The sequence below is a fragment of the Benincasa hispida genome, chromosome 4, assembly GCF_027475165.1.
Source record: "Benincasa hispida cultivar pf3 chromosome 4, pf3_genome.v1.1, whole genome shotgun sequence".
NCBI classification, from domain to species: Eukaryota; Viridiplantae; Streptophyta; class Magnoliopsida; order Cucurbitales; family Cucurbitaceae; genus Benincasa; species Benincasa hispida.
In genome coordinates, this window is record NC_143481.1 from 46,915,076 (window position 1) to 46,939,796 (window position 24,721).

Genomic DNA, 24,721 nt, shown 5'->3' on the forward strand with positions numbered 1-24,721 from the left:
GTCATACTCCCACTGCTTAATCTGTTAGTTAGGAATAGGAGTAGCGCATAGCCCTTCAATCTCAAATTATTTTATTCTTCGCCGCAAGCACATTACTTCATGACATTTAGCTACAAGTCCCTGAGTTCAACCCCAGATCACCCGATAAACTTGTGATCTCGTTATACTTGGCGAGAGTGCAAGAAGACATGTGGTAGGAACGCATGGCCATTGCATACATTATTAGACGCATATTGTATATCCGATGCATGACCAGAAACGCATGGAGAACGCACGATAAATGCATATTTATTTACTCCATTTTCCACGCATCAGTGTTCTCGCAACACTATTGGAGGGAACATAGTTGAGTATGTATACCGCAGTCTCCACTACAAAGCCCCAAAACGAGTCCGGTAAGGAAGTGTAACTCATCATCGAGTGAACCATGTCCAACAAGGTCCTATTTTTCCTCTCCACTACACCATTCTGCTGAGGTGTACCCGACGTTAAGAGTTGGGAAACGATTCTATGTTCTATCAAATAGTCTTGGAATGTCGAGTCCAAAAACTCTCTACCTCAATCCGATCGAAGTGTTTTAATTTGTCTATCCAATGTGTTTTCAACTTCAGCTTTGAACTCTTTAAACTTTTCAAAGGATTCAGACTTCCGTTGCATAAGATAAACATACCCGTACCTAGGGCTCGCACATTGATAACTTGTAGAAATACAAGTTATTTTTGCTCTTAAGTTGGAACAACTAAGGTTTTTAATGATAAACTCTCCTCATTTTTAGTAGAAACGTATGTATTTATTCAAACAACAACAAACTCATGCAAAAGAAGCTTTATTACTAAATATCGCAGCACTAACGTACTGTATTGCAGGATTTCAACGCAAGGATTAACATTAACGCATTAGACAAGTGCCGCCAGAAAAGCTCTAACGCATGGGCCATACGTCAGAAGGAGTTCAACGCAGAGAAGAATCATTGCTCCAGGCTGATTGTGTAACATCACCACTTGCATGTATGGGCACTTGCAGCAGGCGGCGTCTGAAAAGCTTCCAATTAGCAGGTGGCATCTGAAAAGGCTTCCGAGAGTCAGACGGCTAACCAAGACATGGACTTTAATGCTGACCAAGGCATGGACTTTAATGCTGCCCATTCACCAAGTGGCATGACCAACGCCTATAAATAGATGAAGTCCCTCTAGAGTTAAAAAGTTCAAAAATCATCAAGATCCTTACTCTCTGTAAATTGTAGTTATAGTCTTAATTTTGTAGAAGCTGTGTTGTGGTGTTGAGACGATCAAAAGGGTTGAGAACCACCACCACCGCCGGTCAGGGAGCGGAGGACGCCACTCTTGAGAAAGACACACCGTCCACTTCCTATACAAATGATTGTACACAACGAGATTGAGCCAAAGAACTACAAGAGATTGTATTCTTTGGCTTGACTCAGTTTTCTTCTTATTTATTTCTTTCATTCCATTCGATTGAATATTGCTTTTGTAAAGACTCCTTGTTTCTTTATAAAATTCATATATTTGATCCCTCATACTTGCTATTGTTAATTTCTTGTTTATGTTGAATGCATTAATACTTTATGCACAACTTCATTCTAACGCTCAAGCCAACTTGACAACTTGGTAAAAGCATCCTTATCTTAGATTGTTCGAAACAATAACTAAGCCACATCAAGTAGAACGCCTAGTATAGGTAGAGATAGACTTACTGGTGTTTCCTGCATTCTGTGTTAGACGCATGCATCCTAGAGATAGGCTTTGTATGTTATTTGCATTGAGAAGTGTTGAATAAGGTCTAACACATAAACAAACAGATAAGCAAATCATCCCATCTCATCCACATCACATTTTAGTTGTGTACATTCATCTTAGACCGACACATCCTCCTACCTCAAATTCCATTTTCGCATTATCCATCATTCACCACTCAACTCTTTTGTATCTTCTTGCACAGGCACAGCAAGTTAGTGTAAATAATACATCTCTCATATTCATTTAGGAAAACCCCTACAATAGATACAATGCAAGGTCTACGTTTGGTTAACTGAATCCCTGAGATCGACACTGGACTTACCAGGAACCTAAATTAGATTTATACTTGGGTCTAGTTTAGGAAAACTTGAACGTCATTATTAGAAGTTGTGTGCGTTCTGTGCATATAACTAATGCCCCAACGCGTTACAATTACTTAAACGCATCAAAACATAAATGCATCACTTATAATTAAAACTTATTTCTCCAATTATTTTATACAATACACTCCTAGAGCACCTCACGATAGCAACAAACAAGTTTTTGGCGCCTTTGTTGGGGATTCAGAAACAAGAACTAACCAGAAATTTCTTTTGTATCTGTTGTAGGAACACTTCAGTCGAGGGAGTATTACAAGCTACGTCTAAGCTTGTGAACATTTATGAGCAGGGAGAGCACTCTTGAATTCAGATATGACCCCGAGATTAAAAGGACCTTCCGGCGTAGGAACTGATCCAACCGTTGTCGAAGGTTAAGGCATCAATTTCTCAGACAACAGAACAGGCAACGAGCAATGGTGGAAGGATAACCAAATTAGCAACTAGCTCATGCTGCACAGAATCTGATCCTGATGGCGAATAGCAGCACACGTCCCATGAGGGAATACGCGTCCTCTGTACTGTAATTCATTTTTTATTCTTGGAATCACCCCAAAGGCAATCAAGCTGTCCTTGTTTCCCTATTCTTTGCGTGATGGGTGAGTTCACTGGAGCCTGGTGAAATCACCACCTGAGAGATGTTGGGGAAAAATTTGTACAAAAATACTTCCCACCTACCACCAATGCGAGGAGGTGTCGAGAGATTATGAAATTTGAACAAGAAGATACTGAGAAAGCACCGCATGGGAGCGTTTTAAGGGCTTAGTCAAAAATTGCCCAAACCATGGACTACCACTAACTATCCAAATGGAGACGTTTTATGGAGGACTGTATAGAGCACATAGATGGCAGCAGACACAGCAGCAACTGGTGGACTTATGGACAAATCCTATACTGAGGCTAAAGAGATACTAGATCGCATTGCTAAACACAATATGGAATGGGTAGATGATACATATGATGGAAGAAATTAAAGGAGAAGAAAATCTCAGAATGTTAATTCTGTTGATGCCAACGCAATAACCATACTTTCTGCTCAAGTGGCTACGATGACCAGCCTTCTGCAGAACATAACGCTGGGAAATGCATCAAATCAGCAGAAGGTGAATCAGGTAGAGGCATTTGGGTACCCACGGTCAGCTATATGGGCTGTGGAGATCCTCACTCCTATGCTGAATGTCCATAAAACTCTCAGTCAGTATGCTTCATAAAAAAATAACCCATTCTCTAATACATATAACCCTGGATGGAGAAAGCATCCGAATTTTTATAGGACAGGAGGAAATCAGCAGAAGCACCACCCAGGGGTGAACCATCAGCAAAGGAATGGACTGCCGCCTGCATTTCAACAAACGCATCAGCAACATCAACAGCCCTTCAATAGAAGAGGACAGGCGTCGAGCTCAGGATCTCCGCTTGAGAACCTATTGAAGGAGTACATAGCCCAGAACGACGCGTTGCTGAAAAGCCAAGCGTCATCGATCAGAAACCTAGAGATTCAGGTAGGGCAAATAACAAGCGAGTTGAAAAAAAGGAAGCCTAGAGTTCTACCTAGCAATATCGAATAACTTGAGAACAATAATGGGAAAGAGCAATGTCACGCAATGACATTGCGGAGTGGAAGAGCTCTTGAAGAAAGAAGAATTAATCCAAGAAATAGCAGTCCTTCGAAAGAACACATTACACGTTCAATGGATCAGGAAGAAAGAACACTTCAGACTACAAGCCATTCAGAAACTAGTACGTCTGACGCGAGAAAGCCTGATGTGCCGCTGAACGCACCATTCCCTAGGCGTTCGATGAAGAAGAATGATGAACATCAATTCAAGCGCTTTCTTGAGCTCCTAAAGCAGCTGCACATCAACATTCCACTTATAGAGGCTTTGGAGCAGATGCCAACATATGTAGAAAATTTTAAGGACATTTTGACGAAGAAAAGAAGAGTTGGTGAGAAGGAAGTGATAGCACTAATGCAGGAATGTAACGCGTTAGTAAGCAATAATCTACCAAAGAAGCAGAAGGACCCTGGGAGCTTCACAGTTCCTTGTTCGATAGAAGAATTGGATGTGGGTCATTCGTTGTGCGATCTAGGAGCCATCATTAATCTCATGCCACTTTCAATTTTTAAGGGGATTGGCGAAGCACAACCTACTTCTGTCACCCTTCAGCTTGCTGACAGAAAAATTAAGTACCCAGAAGGGAAGATTGAAGACGTTTTGGTGAAGGTTGACAATCTCATATTCCCAACAGACTTTATTATCTAGGACTATGAAGCAGATAGGGAAGTACCAATTATCCTTGGACGCCCTTCTTAGCTACTGGGAAAGTTTTAATTGACGTGCATAAAGGTGAATTAACTATGCACGTGGACAATGAAAAGGTGAAGTTTAATGTGCTCAACGCATTAAAGTTTCCAGACAGTGAAGATTGTGAACTAAACAACATTGAGTTTCCTGAAGAAGAGACTCATGTATGTGAGGTCCTCACATTGGAAGAAAGCTTGAAGGAATCAGAGCCGCTAAGTTTGAGTGAGCGGCATACAAAACCAATGCGTCCATCACTTGAAGAACCACCAGAACTCGAGTTGAAACAGTTACCTGGACACTTGAAATATGCATTCTTTGGAACCAACAACACTTTACCTATGATCATTTCCGTTAATCTTGTAGAGCCTAATGAGAAATCTCTCTTGTAGATGCTGAAAAAGCACAAGCATGCAGTAGGCTGGACGCTTGCGGATATCCATGAGATAAGTCCATCTTATTGCATGCACAAGATTAGGCTGGAAGAAGGGAAGTTGGGGTCAATCGAGCCTCAAAAAAGGCTGAACCCCATAATGAAAGAAGTGGTCAAGAAAGGGGGAACGACCATGATAGTCAACAGTAATGGTTCGACGCGGGAGTTATTTATCTGATATTCGACCGTAGTTGGGTAAGTCCAGTCCAATGTGTTCCCAAGAAAGGGGGAACGACCATGATAGTCAACAGTAATAATGAACTCACACCCTCGAGAACTGTCGTGGGCTGCCGCATCTGTATGGATTACTGGAAGCTCAACGCAGCAACTAAGAAAGACCACTTCCCCCTTCCTTTCATCGATCAAATGCTTGACAGACTTGCAGGTAAAGAATTTTATTGCTTTCTCGATGGTTATTCTGGTTACAACCAGATTCTGATAGATTCGGAAGATCAGAAGAAGACTACGTTTACTTGTCCCTTTGGAACATTTGCATTCAGACGCATGCCCTTTGGGCTGTGTAACGCACTAGGACATTTCAACGATGTATGATGGCCATCTTGTCTGACTTCCTAGAAAAGACCGTTGAAGTCTTCATGGACGATTTTTCAGTCTTTGGAGACTCAGTCTAGTCATGCCTATATAATTTGGAGGCCATCCTCACTCGATGAGAGGAGACAAACTTGGTGCTGAATTGGGAGAAATGTCACTTCATGGTGACTGAAGGAATTGTCTTGGGTCACAAAGTATCTAAGGCTAGCTTGGAAGTAGATGAATCCAAAATAGATTTCGTAGCAAAACTTCCACCACTAGCAAATGTTAAAACTTTACGAAGTTTTCTAGGGCATGCTGGCTTCTATAGACGGTTCGTTAGAGGATTCTCTCAGATTGCACGACCTCTGAGTGCATTACTAGAGGCAAACCAGCCCTATAACTTTAATGAAGACTGCACTGACGCATTTGAAACTTTGAAGTATGTGTTGATGATAGCTCCAGTACTGATAGCACCGGACTGAACGCAGCGCTTTATCCTTATGTGCGACTCGAATGATGTGGTAGTAGGAACAATGTTAGGGCAAAATAAGGGTAACTTGATACATCCCATTTCCTACGCGTCCAAAACACTAAATGACTCTTAGGAACATTATATCACCACTGAAAAAGAAATGTTGGATGTATTGTTTGGTATTGAAAAATTTCGATCTTACCTAGTTGGTGCGTCAGCCACCATATACACTGACCACCCATCCATTAAATTCCTAATGACCAAAAAGGACGCAAAGCCAAGGTTGATAAGATGGGTGTTTTTGCTACAGGAGTTTGATATTGATATCCAGGACAGAAAGGGAACAGAAAATCAGGTGGCTGACCACCTGTCCAAGCTAGAGAATCAAGAAATGCAAGCCTAAGAAAGTGAAATCAAGGACGCCTTTCCTGATGAAAGCCTGTTTGCAGGGAACCTTGGTATGCGAACATCGTCAATTATTTAACCAGAAAGCAATTCCCTGTAACGTCAACTCTCAGCAGAATAAACAGTTATTCATGACAACAAGTTTTATTTTTGGGATGAATCGTTTCTATATAAACAAGGCCCTGACTCCATACTGTGTCGATGCATTCCAGAGGAGGAGACACAACGCATCTTAGCCAAGTGTCATGACTCTCCCTACAGAGGGAATTTCGGTGGGCAAAGAACCGCAGCGAAGGTCCTTCAAAGCAGATACTTTTGGCCTACCCTCTTTAAAGACGCAAGGGAGTTTGTTCGAAAATGTGACCCCTGCCAATGCACCGGGGATATTTCTTCAAGGGACGCAATGCCCTTGAATAATATTCTCAAAGTTGAGTTGTTTGATCTTTGGGGCATAGATTTTATGGGACCTTTTCCCCTATTCTGTGGCCAACAGTACATCTTGCTTGCAGTAGATTATGTATCTAAGTGAGTAGAAGCAGTAGCCTGTGCCAGGAATGATGCATCCACTGTATCTAAGTTTCTTACCAGGAATATCTTTACACGCTATGGAATGCCGAGAGCCCTGATAAGCGACGAAGGTACGCACTTTATTAATCGTATCATTTCTAAATTACTTGCAAAATATAATGTTAGGCACAAGATTGCCACTGCCTACCACCCATAAACAAACGGTCAAACGGAAGTATCAAATCGAGAAATCAAGTCCATCTTGGAGAAAGTCGTCAATGCAACGCGGAAGGATTGGGCATAAAGGCTGGATGAGGCGCTCTGGGCCTACAGAACTGCTTACAAAACTCCTACAGGTATGTCTCCATACTCTCTTGTATTTGGAAAAGCCTTTCATTTACCTGTAGAGTTGGAGCACAAGGCAGTTTAGGCAGTTAAAAAGTTAAACATGAACTTGGATGTTGCGGGCGTTCGACGCAAACTTCAACTTAACAAGCTCGAGGAGTGGCGATTGAACGGTACGAAAACAACAAGTTGTACAAGGAAAAGACAAAGCGTAGGCATGATCAACGCAGCAGTAAGAAAGAACTTGTTGTTGGCCAAAAAGTTTTATGGTTCAATTCACGTCTGCATCTGTTTCCAAGAAAGCTAAAATCCAGGTGGTCAGGACCTTTTATCAATAAAGCAATCTACCCATATGGAGCTGTAGAAATAACATGAGAAGATGGCACCAACACATTCAAGGTAAACGGCCAAAGAGTAAAGCCTTACTTTGAAGATGGACTGGAACGCCAGAAGTCATCTCTCGCACTACGCGAAGCCAGTTGAGGCTCGCGTCGAAGTGTTCCTGCTTTGCAACGCCATATATTCCTGGGACGCTTCGCCCACCCTTGTCTTTTTTTTTTTTTTTTTGCATTTTGTATTTTATAATGCATTTGAATTTGTTGATTTAGTTGTTTGGATGTTTTTAGATTGATTGTCTTTGTTTTTGCTTTTACAAAAGTTGGAAACTTGTTTGTTTTTCTTTAAAAAGTTGTGTATGATTGAATTTGGAACAACGGACGTGTTAGATGCAAGTCTAATGCATGGCCCAGTTGAAGGGATGCGTGTCGAGAACACAAAAACACTCGAGTATTTAGATAACCGAGACGACCCTTCAACTTCACATTTATTACGGACGTCAGGCGCCACTACCATCTCTTTTCCTATAAAAAGGACGAACGATTCAAGTCTTCTTCTTCTTCTTCTTCGTTTTGCTCTCGAACTCTCTGAAACAAAAAGAAAAAAAAGGAAAACCGAACCCTCCGTCTCCCTCGCTTCCATCGCTTGAGCTTCTCCGTCCACCATGTCGTCTGCTTCAGATAGCCATAATCAGAACATTAGCTTTGGGAACGACTCTCTGGTAAGCTCTTACTCCTCTACCTCTGTGTCGATTTCACCCCCCTCAAGCCCTAGGAAAACCACCAAAGCCCTCGCCCAAACCAAACCCACAAATGGTGGAGCTGCCATTGCGGCCGTCCGCTTCAAAACCTTCCTCGGCCACCATGAAAATCTCGTCCAAAGCCTCCAAAACCATTGTTACCCCTCCGGCCAAAATCCCTCAACCCAAACCTAAAACTCCTCGACCAAAACCCAAAGTGCCCCCAAACCTACGGCCAAGACACCTGCAAAACCAAGGATGCGTTCGTCATCTACGGCCGCATCCAAACCCTACACCAAGCCTGACCCATCACCAATTATCCCTAACATCACTATGGTGGGTGCAACTCACGATCCACTCCCAGTCTATGCCCACAACGCACCATCACCAGTAGTGCGTCCACCACCTTCACTTTCTATCGAACCCTTGGCCACCATCTATCCCGTGGAATCGGACGCGACGAGCCAACCACCTCCTTCACCCATCCTCATATCTTCCCCTGGGATGCCTCACACCCAGTGGGCACCCCTCCATTCACTCCACCCATACCACCCTCTGACAATCCTACGTTAGAGCGCAATCTTGAAGAGTTGGCAGAGCTAGCTCGACTCGATGAGCAAGAGGTCTTTGGTGTGATCTTGGCATCCCTCAATCAAAGCCAAGAGGAAGAACAGGTGATGCGTTCAGACCCACCGAACGCATCACTTGAGTTAGACGAAGTGGAGCGGTATGCGATGATGCTTGAAGAGGAACTAGAGGAAGAAGAAGAAAGGGAAGAAGAAAACAGAGAAGGAAGAATTGGCCCTGACGCGTCTCAACCACGCTCATTCAACGAGAATGAAGGGCCTTTAAAATAAAAAAAAGTAACGAGAAAATAAGATTGATATTGGAGGAAGAAGAAGATGAGAAGTTTGCATCCAAACCTGAGGGTGCAACGCATGAAAACAACTCAAGGCACGACACATTAGAGCAAGAATTGGAAAATTACCAGCCCGCAAGGTAAGGGCGAAGGAAGACTGATCTCCAAAGGGAATTGGAGAATGAACTGAGAGAACTGGCAAGGGAAGCAAAAGAATATGCGGTAGGAAAACGCAAGGTAACCAACGCGTTACCTAAGAAGACTTCGGGAAGAAAGCATCAGTTTAATGAGATACTCATAGAGAAGGACTCTTTCCCCGAACGCCACTCACTGCCAATTTACATAATTGAGACAATAAACGCATTGAGATGGAATCAATTCTGCGTTGGGCACACCCGTATCTGGTCCAACCTCGTCTGCATGTTCAACAATAGTGAGTTTGATATGGAGAAAAACACAGCTTTTGTTGATGGGTGTTAGTGCGCTTCTCAGCTGACAGAATAAACGAAGTGTTCAACATTGACAGTAACCCAGACGTGGAAGGAAATCACATCTTCGAGCAGCATACGTCAAGTCAATTAGAAAATGCATTAAGGAAAGTAGCCAAGCCTGGAAGCAAATGGCAAACATCAAGAAATTGAGCAAAAATGTTGGCTTCCAGGAATTTAACTCCAGACGCGAATCTATGGTATTACTTGATCAAACGGAGCATCATGCCTACAATGCATGATGAAACATTATCAAAGGAACGCGTCCTTTCTTCTTATTGCGTTATGCAGTGCATCCCTCTGGACATTGGAAGAATTATAAGGGATCAGATAAAAGCCATCAAGACTAAGCCACGAAGGCAACTCTACTTTCATGGCTGATCTGTGCATTGTGCGAACGCGGGGGCATACCTCTGGGGGATGATAATGAAGATGTTGATGGATTGATAGACATAAAGTTAGTAAGGCGTCTACTTCATGGTTCACCACATCATCCTGCCTTACCTGCCAAGGAAGTGGCACCCAAGCCTTGATCATCAAAACGCGCCCCCAAAAGAAGACGCGTTCTGATTGTTGAACATAGCAATGAAGCTTCAGAGCATGAAGAACATGAAGCTGAGCCTGAATTCTCGGCTGAAGAAGCGCAGCCAGCCCTTGATTTTACTTCCCATGACTCACCATTGGCCCCGCCATAAGGGAGTTCTGATCAAACGCACTAAGAACCAACTCTTATGGATCAGGACATCCCTTATTCTCTTCCTTCGCCCCAACCAAGTCCAATTCCCAACTTTTTGCCTCCTCCAATAATTTTTGAGCCAACTGGGCTAGGGTCAAGGAACGAAGAAAATTTTGAAGACCCAATTGGTAGAAATGAACCAACACCTCAATGCAGCGCAGACTTGGAAGAGTTGAAAACGTTTATCAGTGATCAGCTCAGACCATTAGCCGCGTCTATCAATGGTCTCCAGCAGCAGAATCGGGTACTAAGAGATTATTTAAGGCAGCAAACAAGACAGATGCAAGACCAATCTGTTTACACAATGCAATACATCAATCAGGTCTTGGTTGGAATGTTTGCTCTACCTCCACTACCTACTCATCTTAGAAACCATTTACGCTTCATGGATGAAAACCTTGAGGAAGAACGCCGAGACGATGCACCAGCACAATAGTGTTTTGGGGTGTTGGGTTATTTTTTTTGTGTATTTTGATTTAATTTTTCTTTTGCATCTACTTGACTTGTTTGTTTAATTCATGTGAAATTATGAAAATGAATGAGAAATTTCTTATCATTTTGCTCCTTGCGTTTGACCTTGGTGTGCTTGATTTTTGTTCTTTGGATATTTTTTAAGTCTTGTGCTTGGCCTGACCTCAATGATATCAACTATATGAAATCTATAAGCATAGAGTAGGCGTTAGGAAAATCAACAAGGCTTGAACTTCTCTAAAAAGATTAAGTTTACCTTCCAACACGTGCAAGCTTTAAGTCTTAAACTCCTTTCAGATTCTGAAAGCCTTTTGAAATTTTGTTTCTCTTTTAGCAATGAGAATTTAGCTCGTCTCCAAATTTGGGATGAGTATAGCTCATCTCCAAATTTGGGGATGAGGAAAATCCGAGTTAAGACAAATCAAACAAATACATCATAAAGAAAAGGGAACAAAATAAGAAGTATGTTAAATGCAACTCCTCTGTTATTACTTAAAAAAAAAAAAAAAAAAACCTTAAATGGCATGAGTTTAGTTGGAACAGGCACTTAGCCGTAGTTGGATGCTCACATGACACCCGTGGGGGTAAGCCAAAACGAAGTTAAGTCTCCTAGACCAATGCGTCCCATATAACTCCTCTATCTAGTCTGAAAAAGATTATATCTTGAAACGCATGGATATTAGATATGAGTGTAGTTGTGAAGGGTTCTCACATGTAGTTGGATGCTCGCATGACACCCGTGGGGGAAAGCCAAAACGAAAGTGGGATACTTGGAACAACGCATGGGTAAGTAAGTTCATAATCTTTTTCTTTTTATCCAGCATTTATTTTACAAAGAACATCTAACGCATTACTGGTTTAGGAAAAAAAAAGGAATATTTTGAGAAATGAAAGGAGTTGTGATAAAAGGCCTGCTGCACCTGAAATTAAACATTAGTCATTTTAAGAAAAAAGTCAATCTGAGTTATATCTTCCCAACTCTTATCTCAAGCTTATAACTGAATATGATGAGAAGCGAACTCTGCATACTTTGGAATGCTTGAGGACAAGCATTGTTCAAAGTTGAGGGTGGGGATAACTTGTCGAAATACAAGTTATTTTTGCTCTTAAGTTGGAACAACTAAGGTTTTTAATGATAGACTCTCCTCATTTTTAGTAGAAATGCATGAATTTATTCAAACATCAGCAAACTCATGCAAAAGAAGTTTTATTACTAAATATCATGGAATTAACGCACTGTATTGTAGGATTTCAACGCAAGGATTAACATTAACACAATAAACAAGTGTCACAGGAAAAACTTTAACGCATGGGCCATGCGTCGGAGGGAGTTCAACGCAGAGAAGATTCATTGCTTCAGGCTGATTGTGTCACATCACCACTTGCAAGTATGGGCACCTGCAGCAGGCGGCGTCTGAAAAGGCTTTCGAGAGTCAGGGGGCTAACCAGGGCATGGACTTTATTGCTGACCAGGGCATTGACTTTAATGCTGCCCATTCACCAAGTGGACGTGACCAATGCCTATAAATAGATGAAGTCCCTTGAGAGTTAAAGAGTTCGAAAATCATCAAGATCCTTACTCTCTATAAATTGTAGTTATAGTCTTAATTCTGTAGAAGTTGTACCGTGGTGTTAAGACGATCAAAAGGGTTGAGAACCACTACCACCGCCGGTCAGGGGGCAAAGGACGCCACTCTTGAGAAAGACACTCTGTCCACTTCCTATACAAGTGATCGTACATAATGAGATTGAGCCAAATAACTACAAGAGATTGTATTCTTTGGCTTGACTTAGTTTCCTTCTTATTTATTGCTTTCATTCCATTCGATTGAATATTGATTTTGTAAAGACTCCTTGTTTCTTTATAAAATTCATATTTTTGATCCCTCATACTTGTTATTGTTTATTTCTTGTTTATGTTGAATGCATTAATACTTTATGCACAACTTCATTCTATCACTCAAGCCAACTTGACAACTTGGTAAAAGCATCCTTAACTTAGATTGTTCGAAAGAATAACTAAGCCGCATCAAGTAGAACGCCTAGTACAGCTAGAGATAGACTTACTAGTGTTTCCTGCATTCTGTGTTAGATGCATGCATCTTAGAGATAGTAAGTGGCCAAGATCATGCATCTTAGACGCATGCAGGTAAGCTAAAACAAAAGTAAGTGGCCAAGATCAACGCATAAGCGCAACTCCTTTGTCTGGTGCAAATTAAGCCAAGACAAGAGTTGAGTCGAATATGGAACACAACCGAAGTTGGCTGTCCGCATGACACCCGTGGAGGCAAGCAAAAACGAAGAACGTAACCAAGTTCAACGCCGCATTCTAATAATAAATCGCAAGGCTTTGAATTGTTTTAAACGGACGCAATGTTAAAAGATAAACAAAAAGTTGCGGAGAATGGGTAAACAGTTTTTGAGCAAAGGCTTTCCTGATTTAAGCTTAGAAAAGATCTTTTTGAAGAAGTAGCCGAAGTTGAGGAGAGCGTTGCTGACAAGGTTAGAGGTATGATTGAATTATATTCTGAGAGGCTGGTCATCGCAAGGGAAAGACAAAGGGTGAATTATGAAATTCCTAAGTATAAAGCATGTTTGAGGACAAGCATCAAGCATGCTTCTAAGTTTGAGGGTGTGATGATTGACAAAATTGTACATTATTATAAGCCTTTTATTTAGAATTATGAGGGCTGTTTACTAGAATATACAGTGATTATACTAAAGATTCATGAGAAAACGTGCTTGCGTCGATCGGCATTAAGAATCTCGGCTAACCCACTATTATGCTTTACTTTTCATCAAATTATCTATTTTTGTAGGCAACGCAGGAATCGATTGCATGCAGCGAATCTCTCCATTGCAGAGGCAAACACATACATTCGATGCATGGATGTTGCGGCCATTAACCGCATGCAGCCATCACATAGAAGTTGCGGCTACAGAGTAATAACCATAATAGAGGGATGATGCAAGGGTGGTGGTTGAATAAAAGTTCCTCAGGTGATCCGAGGTCGAACTTAGGGACTTATAGCTAGATGTATGCGGTAAGGTGCATGAGGCGGTTGAATAAAAGAATGATGGAGGGGTTGTTAAGCTAATACTGCTCCTACTCCTAATTAACAGACAACGCAATGAGAATATGAATGAGAGGTAGAGACAAGACAACTATTGACAATGGAAACTATGCGATCATGCTACACACACTTGAGCCTAATTCTAGGATGTATGCGATGTATATGCGATAGTGCCGAGAAGCCTATGCTTGACTAAACCTCCAAAACCCGCTCACGTGCTCTTTCTACATGAGCATGATAGCCGCATACCATTGTATCCTACTTCTGGATACATGCAATATCCTATCTGTAGGGTGCATACGCTGTGTGATGGCAAACAGAGCTTATTCCTAAGTCTCCATTCTTGCTTATGCAAACCTAATCTAGCTCTTCCGAGCATCGATTCTAACCTAGCTTTCCCGAGTCTTAGGTTCTTTCTTTAAACTCTCTCCCGAGTAGCTCTAAAGGTGCAATGGACGCATACATAAGACAAGGTAACCATATAAACTTGGCTGACGCTTGATTATTCCTATCTCTAGTGAAAAATAGCTTGCATTGCTTAATGCGACCAACAACTTACCCTCTCGGGCAGTTAATTGTTGCTGACTTTACTCATAGACAAGTGTTGCGTTAGCTTCACACTAAGCAAATAAGGTTTCTCACACACTCACGCAATGCACACCTTCCGGTGGTTTGCTACATGCTTTATATCTCTAGTCCACATGACTAAGTATGCGATACTCTAGCAATCTCACTAAGTGATGCAATGAAGTTATGGATGCTAAGTAAAGAAATATGGAAATGGAATCGAAGGAAACACAAAAATTCATTGAAAACATAATGTAGTAATTCCTTAATCACAAAATGTAATAGAATACAATATAAGAAAAGAAGAGAAAATGAAATGACTAGCTGGAAGCAATGTCTTGCTTCCAGCGGATGTGCGTCAAGCCTGCCGGTGGTGCCATAGATGGGCGGTAGAGCTGACTCTGCCGAGATCTAACTCCGATCGAAGGCTTCGGTCATCACTCGGAATGGATGAGGGAGATGAAGAACTCTCAAGCGTTCTTTTCATGCATTAGTCTGGATCGTAGAAATAACCCTAGATCCACCCTAAGGCGATCCTCAGGCGAAGACCTTGGATGAAATCCCTAGATGAGTTGAAATTCTGCTCATTGGCTTCTTTATATAGAGCTTGGATCGCTGACAGCATTAATGGACTGCTCTGATTCTGACATTCACGACACATTAGTTCTTTTCTGAATCTCTACTGCTAACGGCGTGGTAGGTGAAATGTCAACATCATCTTTTGATTTTCCCGAGAAAGATGCGTTGATGCATTCATTCCACCAACCTTGCGTTGATCCCTCTATTATGCGTTATCGTGTAGTCGCAATCGTGCAGTGACCGCATTCGCTTAATACTGCGACTTCTACAAGATAATTGAAATCGTTTGATGATCGCAACTTCTATGCGATGGACGCATGCGGCTGATTACCCATGCGTTGATCAAATGCGTTCGCCTTTGCGATGGAGAGTTTCTCCGCATGCGATCGTCTATGCGGTAGTCCAGCTTCTACGTTTGCGTCCACTTCCTGCATTAGCTACAAAAATAGACAATGGAATGCATAATAACGTATAATAATGGGTTAGCCGAGATTCTCAATGTTGAACGCCGCAAGCTCATTTTCTCATGAATTCCTAACATAATTATCGCATATTATGCTTAACAGTCCTCATAATTCTAAATAAAATACCTAAGATGACATGCATTTCTGCATGTCATCAGTCCCACAACCCGGTTCTGAGTCCAAAGAATAGCGGATAAACTCTAGTGGTGGTCCAAAAAAGTTCGGGTCGAGATTTAACAAGGAAAAGCATTTTTCTGGAGCTACAAAGGTTGTACACTATTTCCTTTTAATTTACAGTTTTTCCTATATTTGCATGCATTTTTCCTTTTAATTAGAAGCAATTAGAGTGTAATTAGATCCTTATTCCGCTGCATATGTCTCGTGTTTCATCATGTGGTATCAGAGCATGCTTTAATTACGCTCAATTGCTTTTGGTGGGTAGTTTTTTCTTTTCTTTCAAGTGTTGAATGAAATGTGGACTAAAATGGATATATTACGATTTTGGCATTGTTTTTCTTTAAATTTCTTGTGAAAATTTGTAATTGCTCACATGTTTATGAGCATTAATGTGTGAAAAAGAGTCTGCAATTTTGTTAGACTCATTAGAGTTGACATTAGGTTGTAATTGTTCAGTTCCGGGAGAGTGAACAGCTTCAAAAACTGAAGGAATTTTGGTTACAGAAACATGTCGGCCACCAGACCCGACGACCCGCCCACCAGCCCGAGATCCGACCCGGTTCAGAGTAGCACTACGTGTACCAGCTGTCGGCAAAAGGCCTGACTCGTTCCGCGTTCTGACCCGTTTTTGCCGCTCACCGCGCTTCCATTGACCATGCTAGTGCACGTTGACCAGCCGATCCAGACGGTCTGGACCAGTCCGTTTGACCTGGTTGAGCTAGTTTGACTGGTTCAACTTGGTTTTTGGTGTTTTTTGGCCAGTTCGAGTGGTTTCTAAGCAGTTTTAGCTTAGTTAATTGTTTTTTTTTAATGCCAAAATCGGTCCACTTTAGTGTTGTTTACCTATTATGCATGTGATGTATAATGCTATTTGACTATATGTGCATATAGTATGCCATATACTTTTAAAACCCCACCATAGGAAAAGCATGTGACATGCATTTGTTACATGTTATAAGTGTTATAAAATATATACTATGCATGCTTAGTTTTAATATAAGTGTTATATTAAAGCACGTTTATTTGAAGGAAGCATGTTATAGATGAATGCTCTAGGGTTATTATTGTTATAATTTGATCCATTACAGACTCTTTCCTAAGAACTCTACAGACCTCATGGCTTTTATAATTGATATAAAATAACCTAGATTTCTAAAATCTATAATATAGATAAGATGCATGCTCACTTAGGGTTAACCATCGAGCAATCCCAATTTTCATAGAAAATAGGTTGATATCTTGTAAAACCGAAGTTAAAGAAAACTCACCCGGCAAGATCTTAGGAAAAAGTCAGATAAAATGACTAAGGTTGAAGGTATTTAAGTTAACGGTTCATGGAACACCTACTACCTGGAGATCGAGCCAGCATCAGAGTTAGGTTAAACCAGTTTTATGAGCATGCGTGAGCGGTGTGAGGTAATAAAATTTGTTTATCACCTAGACATCGTAGGTTATAAATCCAGTATAAAAGTTATACTCGAATGAATCACCTAGACTTAGGATATGTTTATGTTAGCCGAAATATATCGCTAAGTATTTTATACCCTAACCATCTATAACACTTCAGCTGGAGAGAAGTAATGTACTTTTAGCTCTAGCGTCCCTAAGAGTTCACACCGTGAGATTCATGCTTGGCTTTAAGCCACCCTGGGAGCGGACTCCATTCAGAGAATGTTTGCATGAGTCAATACCAAGGTGAATAGGGGAAGTTGTTCATAGTAAGTGGGAGAAAGAAGTGTGTCAACACATCTTATGGTCTCTTCCATTAGGTCGCACCGTGAGATTCCTATAATGTGCCTGCATGTCTTCCCTGGAGCGACCTTACGAACTCTAGGATTTGGAACTCTACGAACTCTAGAAATTGATAGGGTCTCTCAGGTTCGTTTTCATTTTTGTCTTTCCAACTTCGGGAGCATAAGGATTCCGATCTTTGAGATCTGAAAATGGAGGGTCACACTTATGAGAATTAATAAGTGTTAGTAAATTCTTGACCAAAGTAGCGATAACTAAGTTACTATAGGAATAAGAGTTATTCTGGTGATAGTATATAGTCAAGAAAGTCTTGTTTCAATGGAGGAATAGTCGATCACCCCTCGGTGAAGGTTATTCTAAACCGTTGAAATATCGTTGCAAATATAATAATGATGGGTACACTATTTTTTTTGCTAAACTTGATTGGATTTTAAAGATTAATGTTTTTACCAAAAAGGATATGTTTTTCTTTTCAGCATGACTAGCTCTTTAGTTCAACTATTAGCTTCTGAAAAACTAATGACGACAACTATCAACATGGACAAACAATCTGAATACAATACTAGTAATAGATTACCTGAGATTTGTCTTAACTGAGGAATGTCCTCAGGCCCCTGCCTCGAATGCTAGCCAAACTAGTCGGGATGCTTATGATCGATGGGTTAAGGCTAATGATAAAGCCTGTGTCTATGTTCTTGGCAGCATGACTGATGTATTAGCGAAGAAATACGAATCCTTTGACATAGCTAAGGCTATCATGGATTCATTAAAAGAGATGTTCGGGCAACCGCCATCAATACTAAGACACGAGGCAATTAAGTACATTTACAATAATCATATAAAGGAAGGGACCTCTATTAGAGAACATGTCCTGGACATGATGGTCCACTTCAATATTGTTGAAGTAAATAATGGCGCCATCGACGAGGCAAATAAGGTTAGCTTTATTATGGAGTCTCTTCCGAAGAGCTTCATAACTTTTCAAATGAATGCTTCTCTGAATAAGATAGAGTTTAATCTGACAACCCTTCTTAATGAGCTCCAGCGTTTTCAAACTCTTACAAAGTCTAAGGGGAAGGAAGTGGAGGCAAATGTTGTCACCACAAAGAAAGTTTTAAAAGGATCGTCCTCTAAAACTAAAGTTGGACCTTCAAAGAACAAAAATGTTCAAATGAAAAAGAAGGGTAAGTGGAAGACTCCCATGACAAATAAAAAAAAGAAAGTTGCATAAAAAGAAAAATGTTTCCACTACAACCAAAACGGGCACTGGAAGAGGAACTTCCCGAAATACCTTGCCGAGAAAAAATCAGAAATATAAGCACAAGGTAAATATGATTTACTAGTACTTGAAACATATTTAGTGGAGTATGATACCTCAACCTAGATATTGGATTCAAGAGCCACTAATCATATTTGCTTCTCTTTTTAAAAAACTAGTTCCTGGAAAAATTTTGAAGAAGGCAAGATCACCCTCAAGGTTGGAACAGGAGAGGTTGTCCCGGTCGAAGCTGTGGGAGACTTGAAGTTATTTTCAATGATAGATATATCATACTTAAAAATATTTTGTATGCTCCTAAAATGAGAGAATTTAATATCTATCACATGTATAATGGAACAAATGTATAAAATAGCTTTTTAAGTTAATGAAGCGTTCATTTTCAGAAAAGGTATTTGCTCTGCTATACTTGAAAACAACTTATATAAGTTAAGACAAACTAAAGCAAAATTTTTCTTAAATACTGAGATGTTTAAAATAGCCGAAACTCAGAATAAAAGAAAAAAAGTTTCTTCTAATGCCTATCTATGACACTTAAGACTTGGCCATATAAATCTCAAAATAATTGATAGATTGGTTAAGAATGGACTCCTAAGTCAGTTAGAAGACAATTCTTTACCTCCATGTGAGTCTTGTCTTGAAGAAAAATGACTAAGAGATCTTTAACTGGAAAAGGTCTCAGAGCGACAATACCCTTAGAGCTCATACATTCGAACCTCTATGGACCGATGAATGTCAAAGCTCAAGGTGGGTATGAATATTTCATAAGTTTTATTGATGATTATTCAAGGTATGGTCATATTAACCTAATGCATCACAAGTCTGATTCTTTTGAAAAGTTCAAAGAATATAGGGTTGAGGTTGAGAACGAGTTAGGTAAAACAATTAAGACATTACAATTAGATCGAGGTGGGGAGTACATGAACTTAAGATTCCAGGACTATATGATAGAACACGGAATCAAGTCACAACTCTCTGCACCTAATATGCCTTAGCAGAACGGTGTATCTGAATGAAGAAACAAAACCTTGTTGGACATGCTTCTTTCAATTATGAGCTTTGCTAAGTTACCTGATTCCTTTTCGGGACATGTATTAGAAACTGTTTTCTATATTTTGAATAACAGTCCCTCTAAAATTGTTTCAAAAACACCTTATGAGCTATGGAAAGGGCGTAAAGGCAGTTTACGTCACTTTAGGATTTGGGGATGCCCGGCACACGTGTTGGTGCAAAATCCTAAAAAATTGGAACGTCGTTAAAAAATATGCCTATTTGTAGGTTATCCAAAAGAAATTAAAGGTGGTCTATTTTACGATCCTCAAGAGAATAAGGTATTTGTATCGACAAATGTCACATTCTTAGAGGAAGACCACATAAGAAGTCATCAACCTCGCAGTAGACTAGTATTGAATGAAATTTCCAAAGACGCTACAGATAGAGCTAGTTCATCTACTAAAGTAGTAGATAAAACTAATACATCTGGTCAGTCACATCCTTCTCAAGAGTTGAGAATGCCTCGAAATAGTGGGAGCGTTCATCAGCCTAACCGTTACTTGGGTTTAACAGAAACACGTGTTGGCATACCTGATGACGACATAGAGGATCCATCGACCTATAAACAGGCGATGAAACACGAGTTGTCATCAGTGGGTCAAAGCCATGGACCTCGAAATGGAGTCTATGTACTTCAATTATGTCTGGGAACTTGTAGATCAACCAAATGATGTAAAATCAATTGGTTGTAAGTGGATCTACAACAGAAAATGAGATCAAGCCGGTAAAGTATAGACTTTTAAGGCTCGACTTGTGGCAAAGGGTTTATACCCAGAGAGAGGGAGTGGACTATGAAGAAACTTTCTCTCCTGTTGCCATGCTTAAGTCGATTAGAATACTCTTATCTATTGCCACCTTTTATGACTATGAAATTTGGCAGATGGATGTCAAGACAGCCTTTCTAAACGGTGATCGTGAGAAGAGTATCTATATGTTTCAACCAGAGAGGTTTATTGTACAGGGTCAAGAACGAAAGGTTTGTAAGCTTCAAAAATCCATTTATGGGTTCAAACAAGCTTCTAAATCTTGGAATATAAGATTTTATACTGCGATCAAATCTTATGGCTTTCAACAGAATGTTAACGAGCCTTGTGATTACAAGAAGATCGTCAATTCTTCTTAGTTTTATATGTTGACGATATTCTACTCATTGGGAATGAAGTAGGTTACCTAATTGACATTAAGAAATGGCTAACGATGTAGTTCCAAATGAAAGATTTGGGATATCCGCAGTATGTTCTCAAGATTCAGATTATTCAGAACCGCAAGAACAGAATACTAGCCATGTCTCAAACAACTTATATAGACAAAATGTTGTCTAGGTATAAGATGCAGAATTCCAAAAGAGGTCTGTTACCTTACATATATGGAATTCATTTGTCAAAGGATCAATGTCTTAAGACACCTCAAGAGGTTGATGATATGAGACACATTCCCTATGCTTCCGCAGTAGGGAGCCTGATGTATGCAATATTATGTACTAGACCTGACATATGCTATGCAGTAGGGATAGTCAGTAGGTATCAATCTAATCCTGGATATGATCATTAGACTGTCGTTAAAAATATCCTCAAGTATCTTAAAAGAATGAGGAATTACATGCTCGTGTATGGTACTAAGGATTTGATCCTTACTGGATACACTGACTCTGATTTTCAAACTGATAAAGATGCAAGAAAATCTACATCATGATCAGTGTTCATTCTGAATGGAGGAGCAGTAGTGTGGAGAAGTATGAAGCAAAACTGTATTGCGAACTCCATAGTGGAAGCTGAATACATAGCTGCATGTGAAGTAGCAAAGGAAGCAGTATGGTTATGGAAATTCTTGACAGATTTGGAAGTCGTTCCAAATATGCATCTGCCTATCACCCTATATTGTGATAATAGTGGTGTAGTTGCAAATTCAAGAGAACAAAGAAGCCATAAGTGCGGCAAGCATATTGACTGCAAATACCATCTCATCCGGGAGATTGTACATCGTGGAAACGTTGTAGTGACCCAGATATCTTCTGAGCAAAAAATTGTTGATCCTTTTATAAAGGCTCTCACGGCTAAAGTGTTTGAAGGTCACCTACAGAGTCTAGGTCTACGAAGTTTGTAAATTACGACAAGTGGAAGAACTTTTGGGTATATGCCCTAGTTTATTGTATTCATATGTTTATTGTACTCATATGTTTCTCACTTAAATTCAACATTGTGATACTCGACTAGGAGTTCTAGTCTAAGTGGGAGTTTGTTGGATTTTATGTCCTAAAACTCGTAGTTTGTAAATTGATAAACATATTCTATTTTGTTTTTTGATAAAATTGTTATTGAAATTATAAGCTTGAATCCAATAAACTAAGGTCCTGAGGCTCTTTAATGTAGACTTGAACTTTATGTGATGACATAAAACATGGATCAAGTTCGAGTATATAGCCTAAAATGGTCTATAGTATAGGGATAAGATTGGGCACCTTGTTCTGGGGACACTATGGATGCGGCCCACTTTGTAGTTAGTACAAACAATGTGATCCTGAATCGTTCATATAAAGATATGTGAGTGGGGGAATCCTATGTAATGAGTTTGTATAAGACTGGACCACGACTTAGTCACTTTTACTTTATAACACTGTTTACTATTTAAAACTGATTAATTCAAATTTGATGACCTAGGTAACACGATCTCAATCCTGAGCTAACTATGAACTCCAGTTTATTCAGGATTATTCTTAGATCTGCATGGGTGAGAGCAGCTCAACAGTGCTGGCTCCATAAGCCTCCCATTCAGGGGTAAGACTGGGTAAATAGTTGGGGACATAGGGTGCAAGACGGACTTAATTCCTACCCGTCTCTAAGGGTAGTAGATAGGTTGTTCCCTTAAGTGCTGACTTCAGAATAAGAACAAGGGGCCCCACCCTCTCACTAGGCTGAGAAGAATTGGATTTGTTGGTTGAACCACAAATCAATGGTTCTTTAGAGGTTTAGTGGGACTGAAGGAACAAGTGTTCTTGAGGGAAAACGGTATTTTGACCCAGCCAAGACCACGAACAACCTGTGAAAGATTGACTTATTGGTTATGGTTATATCAGATGGAAAGAAACATATCTATAGTGAGGGAGTGCAACTACGGGACTTTAGTGGAATGACCCGTTAGTTAACAAATGTTGATTAATTAGGTTAAAGAGTTTTACCGGTTAATCTCGGATTGTTGAGCCCATGATCTGTAGGTCCATTAGGTCCCCTGCTAGCTCATATGGATGAAACTTAGAACAGTATGTTGGATTAATTCGAATTGTTCGAATTAGGAAAAGGGATTAAAACCGAAAAGTATATGCAATATTGCTATCAATTTTTTGTATGGTGCTCTATATTCAAATGTGATTTGAATTTCGAAAATATGAATGCGAATTCATGTTCGGGAGGTCAAAATTAGTGAAGAGGGTCAAAACTGTAAAAAGTCAAAGGGTTGACTATTCGCTAAAAGTCAAAGTCTGACTTTGACAAAATAGAAAAAGACCTTTTTGCCCTTGACTAGAGTTAGTGGAATTATCCAACATTTTATTGGATAATCCCACTAACTTAAGTGGACTATGTGTAAACATTATAGAATGACACATAGCCCACTTTGGTTTAGTGTTTTGTGAGGTGTTGAATTTTGGTGAGTTTTTACATGCATTAGATGCATGTAATAGTTTAATAAAAAGAGATTTTTGAAATCTTTTTCTCTTCTTCTTGAAAAAAAAGTTTCTATTTTTGGTTTCCAATAATTCTCACCAAAATTTCTCCTTTCTTTCACACATTAACCTTGAACCACCATTTCTTCCTCTTTTCATTCCTTCATTCACTGGGTTCCACAACCTGGTTCTGAGTCCAGAGAACAGTGGGTAAACTCTAGTGGTGGTCCGAAAGAGTTCGGGTTGAGATTCAGCAAGGAAAAGTATTTTTCGGGAGCTACAAAGATTGTACACTATTTCCTTTTAATTTACTGTTTTTCCTATATTTGCATGCTTTTTTCCTTTTAATTAGAAGCAATTAGAGTGTAATTAGATCCTTATTCTGCTGTGTATATCTCATGTTCCATCAGAACTGTGATCTTATGTCTATGTGATCCAAGTTTTAAACACTTTAAAACCATGAATTAAACCGAAGTGAGCATGCATGTCTTTCTTATTTCTTCTAGTTCTAATTTCTCTTTAACTTTTAAAAAGAAACAACTAAAAAACCATTACGCACAACGAGGTGTTTATAACGCTTATAAAGCAACCTATGTGTCATGCTTCATGCAATATCCGGTAATTTCTTTAGCTCGCTTGCAATCAGGCCCATCAGTAATTCTAGGTTCCGGATGGACGTAGCCTGACTTTGAAGCATAGTTTCATTTTTCTCTATATACAGCATCAACAGGCTCTCCAAGGAAGATTATTGTAGTAGTTGCAAGCTACTGGCTTGATTGCTTGTCTGGCCGTTATTGCGCTGAAAGAATCTAGGTGGCCCTTCTTTCTGCGCCACAGATTGGTAATTCTGCTGCTGATTCTTCCATGCAAAATGGATTATTTTTCACTAAGTAAATAGATTGTGTATTTTGTGGGCATTCTTCCATTGCGTGCCCATCACCACAAGTCGCACACCTTGCAATATTTTGACTAATTGTATTTACTTGCCCATTTTGCGGTGTTGGGCTGCTGATCGTAATTCCCTGAATTAAGTTCATCATTGCCGTCATCTGATTCTGTAGTGAAGAAATAGCACCATTACTTGCGTCGTTATCCTTGATTCTCAGTCTCTGATCACTCTCTCTCCAATCCTCGTGGTTTTTAGAGATGCGATCCAAGATGTTCTTAGCCTCATCATACGTTTTTTCAAGCAGACCACCAGCGGCTGTCGCATTTACAACGGTCTGCGAAGCGGGATTTAAACCATGATAAAAGATTTCCATCTGGAGGCAGTCTAACAACCCATTGTGTGGACAGTCCCGGACCAACCTCTTAAACCTCGCCCGGGTATCGCTGAGCGATTCGTCTATGTCTGGTTCA

The 24,721-nt window shown here is 40.2% G+C and overlaps 1 protein-coding gene across 1 annotated transcript; it reads left to right on the forward strand.

The window, feature by feature from the left end:
* The first annotated feature begins 3,738 nt into the window (after positions 1–3,738).
* On the forward strand, positions 3,739–4,398 carry LOC120076224 (uncharacterized). Its single transcript, XM_039029988.2, has one exon. It carries the CDS (start codon positions 3,739–3,741, stop codon positions 4,396–4,398), a length of 660 nt encoding a protein of 219 aa, XP_038885916.2.
* The last annotated feature ends 20,323 nt before the right edge of the window (positions 4,399–24,721 follow it).

Excerpts from the sequence above, each read along its gene's own strand:
- LOC120076224 (XM_039029988.2), top strand. The coding sequence starts at position 3,739 with ATGACATTGCGGAGTGGAAGAGCTCTTGAAGAAAGAAGAATTAATCCA.